Raw genomic sequence first — 10045 nt, forward strand, 5'->3', positions numbered from 1 at the left:
CTCGGGTGAATGTATGGGAAGTGGAAAACTTCAATCCACGCATGTGCGTGCATGACGCGTGTGCGTGGATGGTTGAAATTACTTGGGTCATGCGTACGCATGGAGTGCGCGTGCGCGTGGATGGTGCTCTATTTTTCAAAATTTTTCTATGTTTTTGCACCAAACTAAGAATTCCAAACCTCCAAACAACTACCAAAACATCATAAAACCTTATTTAACATACTAAACTCCCAAATAAACATATCTAACTAAACAAAACATAAAATTAAACTAATTATTAGCAATATTTACAAAAAGAAAAAAGGAAAGATGTTACCATGGTGGGGTGTCTCCCACCTAGCACTTTTGTTTATTGTCCTTAAGTTGGACTTATGGGGAGCTCTTATCGAGGTGGCTTGTGCTTGAATCTATCCTTGAACATCCACCAATGCTTGGACTTCCATTGTGCTTCATCATTCAAAGTTACTATCTCCAAGCTTTGATGGAGTTCTTCACAAACCATGAGCTCCCAAAGTTGATATTCCTTGTGCGATCCAGGATCCCACACTTTGTTTTCACACCCGTCCTTAAGTTGATCATGGTGATTTTCTCTGGGTGGCAAGAGAGATGAATTCTCATAGAAGCACCAAACTAACCTCCTAGACCCATCAAATTGAGCACTAGTCCAACCCTTGCTCCTTGAAGCTTCAACCATAATGAGCCTAGACTTACAACGCCAACCACTAAACATCCTCCTCTTACGCTTAATTCCGCAAAGCACCCTAAGTTGGCCATCCGTCTCAAGCAAACCAAATTCAAGTGGGATAATAAAGCTAAGAGTTAGAAGTTTTACCCACTCAAATGAAGGATTAGATGACAACCTAGGTGGAGGAGTTCCCAATGATCTTGACAAGGCGCACTCTACTCCCGTCCATCCTCTTCTAGAGGCTTTCACCACTTGGCAAGGTTCTTCAAGCTTTACCTCTTGCCAAGCTTTCTCAAGTTCCCATTCTTATTCACCAATGCCTTCAATCTCTTCCCCATCACTCAAATCATAGATAAGAGGTTTAGTAAAATCTACCTCGTCATCAATTCCAAGTCCAATGGAGAAGGATTCTTTCAGCTCAAAAGGATCATGTGTTGATGCGGAATCATCATAAATAGGAGGGCCTATTGCTTGGGACACTTCTTCCGATTCTTCAATCACATTGTGCCTTGGAGGTCGTATGTCCTCGACAACTTTGCTTTCTAATTCACTGGAAGAAAGCTCAACAAGATCATCAAGGTGGTTGATCAACGTGGACAAAAAATCACTAGTGATGGAATCCATTTCTTGATCAATTTCCTCCGACTCTCTATCTATTTTCTCAATATCACTTCCGTCCTTAATACTCCTTCCACTCTCCGTGGAAGAGGGTCTTTCAAATTGAGATTCCTTTATGTGTTCAACATATCCTAAACTTCCAACCACTACTTCCTTTGGTTCAATCATCTTTACCTTCTCCTTTTGTTGCACTTCTTGCTTTAGCTCCTCTTTTTCACCTTGGAGTTTCAAGTTCACTCCCTCACTAAGCTCCTTGGTTACTTCTCCACATTTAACAATGGGAGTCCCTTGGTCGCATAAGCTTGGGCGGAATGAGACCATGTTACCAATGGCTTCTACCATGATAGCCATTTTTGCTCTTAACTCCACAAACTTCTTTTCATCCTCCTCTTATTGCCTTAAGCGATGAGATTCAAGATCTCTCAATTTTAGCATGGGGGCTTCATCAGGAGGCGATAGTGGAAGAGAGGGTTCATTGTTTGAGGAAAAGTTGTTGTAATTGAAAGGTGGTTCATATTGGTGAAATTTTTGAGGTGTTGTGTATGGACTTTGTGGTTCATGGGAGTATTGGTATTGGAATAGTGGTGGTTCTAGATATGGTTCATATGGTGGTTGGTATGGTGGATATGGGTTAGGATCATATGGAGGTGGTTGGGGGTATAAGGTTTGTGAGTGTGGTTGAGGGTTATGTTGAAGAGAGGGTTCATATGCATATGATGATTGTGGTTGACAACCACAATAAGGATCATCACATACATTAGATTGGTATGCATCAAGATTTGAATTGTACTCATAAAAAGCTGGAGGAGGTTGTTGCCAAGAAGGTTGTCCATAAGCTTGGGGCTCCTCCCACCTTCGATCTCTAAATCCTTGATGCATGTTGTCATTATAATTTCCATCTCCTACAACATAGTTAGAACCACACTCATAGCCAAAGTCATGAGAATTCATAGTAAAAGAGAAAATAAAAACAAAAGCTAACAAGAAACAAAGAGAACAAAATCCTACAAGTAGCAAAAACTAACAAACAAACCAAAAATCAAGATATTCACAATATATATAATAGCCAATAACATTGCACCATTGCGTTCCTCGGTAACGGCGCCATTTTGATTTAAGAGATTTGCTCGATGGTCTAGATTTTCTTCTTATAGAAAAGAATTACTTCGTTGCAAGCATAGTTCCAAACCAACAAACAATTCTCCCAATAAAAAATTTTGAGTTGTCACGTGTACAAACCCAAATTATTATTAACCAGAGTATTTGGACTCCGGGTCGTCTCACGAGGATTGCAATGAAGTGGTCAATTATTGGCTATGAAGGAATATTTTGGGGTTTTTGGAATAAGAGAAATGAAAAGTAAATGATAAGGAAATTCAAATAACAAAAAGGCCTTGGCAAGGGTTGGTAGTCAAGGATCTCTATCCTTATCACTAACCACAACATGATAATTGGCATGGATCAACCCCATTAAGTCATCCTCTAAATGATAAAGGAAAGTAAAATGACCTATGACAATCCAAGTCCATAAGTCCTAGTTCTCCACCAATTCAATTAGTGAGATCTAAGGTCAATGGCTCCCAATCATCAATCACTTGGACATTAGCGACTCAAGAGTTCCTAAGTTACCTTCCTAAGCTAAGAGCATAAAATTCTACTCTAAAACTCAACCAAGTATTTTGTCAAACACTTGGTGGATACAAATAGAAAACATGGTAAATTACAAGGAAGATAAAATCTACCAACTACCAATTGCAAAAAAAGTAAAATCACAACTCCATTCAACAATAAAAGAAACATCAAACATTAAATTGCATTAAAAATGAACTGAATCCATCATGAGTGCATGATTACAAAAGAGAGCAAAGAGGAAAATTAACACTACAAACCATGAGAATGAAATAGTAGAAGCAAGAAATCATAAAGGAAATGAGATGGAAACATGAAATTAGACCTAGATCTAGAAGAGATTAACCTAACCTAACCTAATTCTAGAGAGAAGAGGGAGCTTCTCTCTCTAGAAATTACACTACATGATGCTAATGCTACAACCAATTGCTCCCCCCTTGCTTGGCCTTCAATTTTGCATGAAATACACTCAAAAACATGTTGAAATTGTGCCTGGGCTACTCAGAAATCGCCCCCAGTGTTTTGCCTTTAAGTGAGTCACGTGCGAGTATCGGCGTGTACGCACCATGTGCGCGTGCGCGTCGATTGGCTAATTCTTCATCCGCGAGAACGCGGCATGTACGCTTGCGCGTCCTTAGGCGAACTCACTTTTGCGCGTGCGCCTTATACGCGTGCGCGCCCATTGATGCATTCCCAATCTTGGTTTCTTCATGCATTCTCCACTTTGTATGCTTTTCTTCTTATTTCTTCTATCCAATACTTGCCCTATGAACCTGAAATCACTCAACAAACATATCAAGGCATCGGATGGAATTAAAGTGAGTTAAAATCACTAATTTAAGGGCCTAAAAAGCATGTTTTTACACTTAATCACAATTCAAGGGAGAATTACAAAACCATGCTATTTCATTGAATAAATGTGAGAAAATATGATAAAATCCCCCCAAATTAAGCACAAAATAAACCACGAAATCAGAGTTTATCAAGAATCTGGCTAGAAACGTTTTGGCTAAGTCGTCAAAGCTTGAGATGGACTTGGGGGGCAGGTTGTCAAACCATTTAATCGCCGTTTTTGTCAGAGTAGTTGGGAAGGCTTTGCACCGAATTACATCTGAGGTGTCGGTGAGATACATTCTACTTCAGAAGTTGCTGAGATGATGGCTGGGATCTGTCGTGCCATCGTACAGGGTCATGTCGGGAGGTTTGAAGTCTTTTGGGATTTGGCTATCATGATCTCTTTAGTGAATGTGTCTTGGTCTTTGCGGGAGCTATCCTCGTGGCTGGATCGGGTAGTTTTAGTTTTGAGATCGGCTTCGATCTTCAGGAGCTTGTCCTCTAATTCGCGACGTTGCCTAGCTTCTCTTCGTAAGTCTCTCTCGGCTTCCCGCTGGTACTCGACCTCCTTTTCAAGTTGTTTTAGGCGATCCTGAAGTGCCTCCATGGCTCCCGTGCTTGGGGAGTTCTTGTTTTTGTTAGGTTGAGAAGTGTCATCTAGTGTAACCTCTGCGTTCTTATGTGGCGTTTGGTTCTCTAAATCAGAGTTGTGGTCGTTGTCCAGGTTGTCAGCCATGATGATGGGATGACTTCCAGGTTCCTCGGCAACGGCGCCAATGTTCCGAGGGTTACTTAAAACTGTAGGTCAATCTTGGACGAGATCTTCTGTACTGATCAGAGATGACGGGTCCGGCCTGTGCGTGGCGGCCAGAGCTGTCGTGTCCGACTTGTTGGACTGGCAATGCTATTGATCCTTTGTCACCGAAGGGTGGTGGTACCTGTAAGGGACTCCAATGCTTAAGTTAGCATGGGTATTAAGCAGGTTTTATGTGGAATTAGAGTATGAGTTATACCTGGGTGCTCTAGTGTATTTATAATAGTGTGGAATGATCTTTCTGGAGATAAGATAGTTATCTTATCTTATCTTTGAGTGAAGTCATCTTATCTTTAAAGGAACCGCCCTTATCTCTCTAGGCTTTAGGCTGCCTTTAGATTTGGGTCGTGTTCCTTTGTTTGGGCCTGCTTGGGCCTCTTATGGCGATTTGGCCGAGCTCTTTAAGAAGAGGTCGGATAGCCCTGACCTGAAGAGGTCGGTTGACTTGTCGTTTAAACATCCTAGGTCAGACAGTTCGACCCAAGGTATGAACAAAACTATTTGATATTTTTGTATTTAATATAATTAAAAGATGTCCTATGTAAAAAAATATATATGTTTGTATTAAAAAACATGTATTAAATGAAAATATTTTAATTTGGATTTATATTAAATACATGTTTCTTTTAATACAAACATATTTTTTAAAATAAGACATTTTTTATTATATTAATTACAAGAGTTTCAAATGATTTTAACCTTAAATTTCTTGTAAAATAATTTCTAATAAATTTATTATTATTATTATTATTATTATTATTATTATTATTATTATTATTGTTGAGTGATTATATATATATATATATATATATATATCTAATGAATAAATTTATCATTACTTTTTATTAAAAAATACAAAAAATTATAGTACAATATTATTATGTAATTAATAATATTAATAATTATTTTATTTTATTTTTGAACAGAAAATTGTTATGTCTAAGAGAAAAAAATATTGAGAATTGATTTGTACATTAATTGTTCTTGAATACTAAAATATGTATTTTCAAAATCCTTGGGATGAATCTATTTTTTGGATATGTTTTACTCTGGTGTCTTTGCCTAAAAGTACCATACCATCTTAGTAATTTTTTTTGACCAACTTTATGATGCCTAATTTTTGTTTAAATTACTTTTTATAGTAACTTTAAAATATTTAAAATTTTTTAACTTTTATACTTTTGAATTTAAAATTAATTATTTTACCTATTTTAGTAATTAGACAATACTTTTTAGACACCATAGCAAACACCTTTTTTTTTTTACCTTCTTCCTGACTTTGCCGTGTTCGGCGGCTGTTCCATACCAAGTTAACACGTAAAAGTATTTTGTAACTTGGGTCAATATTTTTGGAGAAGGCTTTACCTAATTACAACTCTTCCACACCTAACTCAAACACTGCATGATTAATTCCTAAAGGGGGGAAAAAACGGAGGTAATCTGTCTAAATGAAATGAAGGAAAAGGACAAGCTTTTAATGAAATTCCTTCCCATATTTAGCACACAACACACTAGTACGGAGGCAACCTACTAGCAAAAACAAGGCTTAAACATGTGAATTTAATTCTAGCTTGCCAAACATCACTATTATTTTCTCTTGCTGATGCGGCAAGATTAATTTTTTTACGTGAAATGAAACATTTTATAATTAGAAACCAAACCCATTCATCATTAAACGAATACTAGGTATCTCATATAGACGTGCACCGCTCACTCTCAAAGCCCAAGCAAGCTTGAATGGGTTAATATCACACAAAGGATCAAATTTCATGAGCATTTGATTGATGGGCCATTTGGCTAGGGCACAAATTCAGAACAGAAGGAACTCAAACTAGAGAGGGAAAGTGGAATGAGTTATTAGAATATCTGGACTTATTTATAATTCCCAGTAAAAAAAAAAAAAAAAAAAAAAAAAAAAAAAAAAAAAAGAAGAAGAAAGAAAAAGTAAGTTTTGAATTTATATCGCCCTCCATTTTTCGCTATTTGCTTCAGACACTTCCTGCGCACATGTGGATGTTGTTATATCTGGTTTGTTTGTAACTAACTTCATTCAAATCCATTAGGACCTTTGCACTTTCAGATGTCAAGATTTGAGCATCCACAAACAGTTGCTATTTTGAGGCAACACTGTTCTGCCTCTTTTGGTGAGCTATCCAATTTTCTATTTTTAAATCCCAAAACATTGCTACTCATATACCAAAATGAACCGTGTATATGATTTAATTTAACCAATCCCGGGTTATCAAAAATCATCATTATTTCCTTAGCTGATGGTACAAGACTAATTTATCACGGTATGAGGCTTTGTAATATCTAAAGCCAAAGTCACAGTCAATCAAGTGCATGCAAATCTTGATTCATTAGCCTTCACCTTAATGTTTCAGGAACAAACAGAAAAGGGATCACTGCAATAATTTCATCCCCTTTCTAAATACACCCAAAATTACAGAAGAATTAGGCTCAATAACTGGTATATGAGTATACAAATGTAATAACAATACAATCTGATGGAATTCTTGTATCAATATCAAGAATGATGCAAGTTAAATCCTGTGCTAATGGAGGTGAAAATGCAAATATGATCAGAATAGTTGCAAATTAGACTAACCGTAAATATCCAACAAAAGAATGTATCCAACAATATGCCTAACCTCCTTATAGAGAAAGATGGGTTGTTTTGGGCACTATAATTGATTGATTGGAAAAGATTAAAAAGAAAAACTTTGCTTGTTGGAGATATTGTTAAGCACATTTGATTGTATGATATAGCAGTACTCATATCCAATTTAAGGATGTGGGGAACTAACAAACCATCGGAAGATCAAAAAAGTCATGACGAAAAATAAAGAAATCCAACAGTTCAAGTAAAAGAATATGATTCTTAAAAATAAGAAAGAAATCTGATCTGAAATTCTGTATTGAATAAAAGTACATCACTGTGATATCAGCAGGGTCATTGTTTCTACAACACACCTAATAGAAACAAACTCAATTCCCCAATTTAGTGCTTTTAGGGAACTAGCAAACTGACAATAGGAAAACAAAGTAAAATAAAAATGAAAATAAGAAAGACCTTGAAATTGTTCTGAACCATAAAAAAATATTGAAGTGCCTCAGCCATGAGTATTAACAGCTTCCCACAACAAATTTTGGGGAGCAGGGTTGGTTAGGTCCCTGGCTTGCAAAGCAGCCTTCCTTAATGTCCGAATAGTCCACCGATTTGCCTCCCAGAACGACAAACTCCTGTAAGGCAAATTGTGCTTCTTGCAGAGAGCCTGTACCAAAGGCGAAATCTGCCTCAATTGGCACCTCGGCAACCTCGGAAACAAATGGTGCTCAAGCTGGAACTGCAAACCCCCAAAGAACCAATCCATCCAAGTCACGCAACTGATATCCAACGTCCCACTCGTCTGCTTCTCAAACCAATCATTCCCACTTGGCTTACCAAGATACACATTTGCAGCGAAATGGTTCAAACAGAACTGAATATGCTGGATAGAACAAACAGCAAAACTAGCAAGCACAAACATGATCCTTTCGCCGCAATTCGGCAAACAGGAAACAAGGAGAGGGAACCAAGTCCAAAACACAAGGATCCCAATTATGTTCAATGCCCTATCAGGCACACTCCGCTTAGTTGAAAACAACAACAAGAAAGTCTGAACATACAAGTTGATCCTAGCAATGCACATAACAGGATAGAAAGTCCAATGCTGGTAACTAATCAAGAACCTCGCCAAAGAATCAAACTTCAACTCCCTACCATAAAAACGAGAAGTAATCGAATTAAAGAACCTCGAGGAGACTGCAAAAACCGGCATGTGCTGGAGATCAGGGTCATGATCAAGGCTATTGCAGGCAATGTGATGAGCATTGTGAGTCCATTTCCACCACGCAATGCTGATCCCAGTCAAGCAGTTCCCTGCAACGATCTGCGCAAGCTTGTTAAACCCTTTGTTAGTCATAACAACATAGTGGCCGGAATCATGACCCACATAAGCGCTTTGCATCCAAAGCAAACCAAGCATCATACCGGAACCCAAATGGGCCCAAACACTCTGACACCAAAGAACTCCATATATCACAACCAGGAACATCACTGAAACCGATAAGAAAGTAAAAGATGTTACATGGTTCTTCTTATCAAAGAGTCCATGCTTCGAGAACTGAGAAGCAAGGTTCCTGTAGTCTCTTGAAACCTCAGAGACCTTGAAGTCCTTGAGATGGTAGCCAGTGAAGAATTTGTCAAGGTAGGACCATGCAGTTCCTGGATGGTATGCTATAAATGCATCTGTGACATCTTGGCCAGCCAGGGACAAAATGGGAACATCACCACCAGGGTGTTCTTTGGCCCAATCTGTGACATTGTAAACTTTTCCTTGGATTGAGATCCATAGATCCCCTGGCTTGTTGTGGAGACTTAACTCTTCTTGCGTTATGTACTCTTTTTGCTTCTTCTGCTCCTGCTGGCTCTTCTTCTCAATCTCACCCTCCATATCCCAAAACAACAGAAGAAAGAGACGACAATGAGAATGAGATTGTGAACAATGAAAGAAGGGTATATAATATATATGAATCGGTGAAAAGAAGAGAAAAAAGGATAAATGTGGGGTTTGTTAATGTTGTTTGGTTTCTGATTCTACAATGCAAAACCAAAGGGATCACCTTTTTTTTCTTTGTATTTCTGAACTGGAATGGGGTTGTCGTTGTTCAGAATGACAACCCCATAGAAAGTGATATTTGTAATTTGAATCGTTCGGGGGGTTGAGGAGGGATCTCTAATACCCAATTCAAAGTACCTAATATCTCTGTTCAATATCTTCGGTTTGTTTTGAACTTTATTCTGTTTTATTGTTATTGTTATTGGTATTGGCTGTTATACGGTTTGAAATTGAAACGTTTAGAGTGTATTTGGAAAGCATTTAAGTGAGAAAAAAAATTATTTTTTTAAGAAATGAATTTTAGTTCTATTTCAGATTTAAATTCATGATTTGAAATAATTAACTGCATGAATAAAATTTTGTCTGTTTTTAATTGTTTTGTCTTTGTGATTTCTTTATTTGTCTTTATTTATTTATTTATCAAGAATAATTTTGACATTTTAATTTTTAGTAATAATGGAATTGCAAATTAGACTTTTTTTTAGTTTGATTTAATAATTTGAACACTAATGCAAGAATTAAAATTCTCTTGAGAATTTTTTTGTGAGAATTTTATTCTCAAAGGGTTACAAATACATTCTTAATGTTTTTACCATAGATGTTATGTATCATTCTAGCTCATAATGAAAACAGTTTAGATCATTCAGTTTTTTTTTTTTTTATTGAAATATTAATGGTGTTATTATTATTTTATTCAGTTTTGGAGAACTGCATTAAATTTTGTTAATTAATTAATGCATTTTATTTATCTATTTGTTCCAAGATCAGAAAAGAGAAGTGTAGCAAAATCACAAGGTGAGTTCT

General features: G+C 37.0%; 1 protein-coding gene across 1 annotated transcript; it reads right to left on the reverse strand.

Moving 5' to 3' along the window:
• Positions 1-7468: 7468 nt before the first annotated feature.
• Positions 7469-9411, reverse strand: LOC112801592 (delta(8)-fatty-acid desaturase 2-like). The gene has a single exon (XM_025844408.3). The coding sequence runs from the start codon at positions 9074-9076 to the stop codon at positions 7694-7696; it is 1383 nt and encodes a 460-aa protein (XP_025700193.1). The 5' UTR covers positions 9077-9411; the 3' UTR covers positions 7469-7693.
• Positions 9412-10045: the final 634 nt, after the last annotated feature.

The sequence above is a fragment of the Arachis hypogaea genome, chromosome 5 (genome assembly GCF_003086295.3).
Source record: "Arachis hypogaea cultivar Tifrunner chromosome 5, arahy.Tifrunner.gnm2.J5K5, whole genome shotgun sequence".
Classification (NCBI taxonomy): Eukaryota; Viridiplantae; Streptophyta; class Magnoliopsida; order Fabales; family Fabaceae; genus Arachis; species Arachis hypogaea.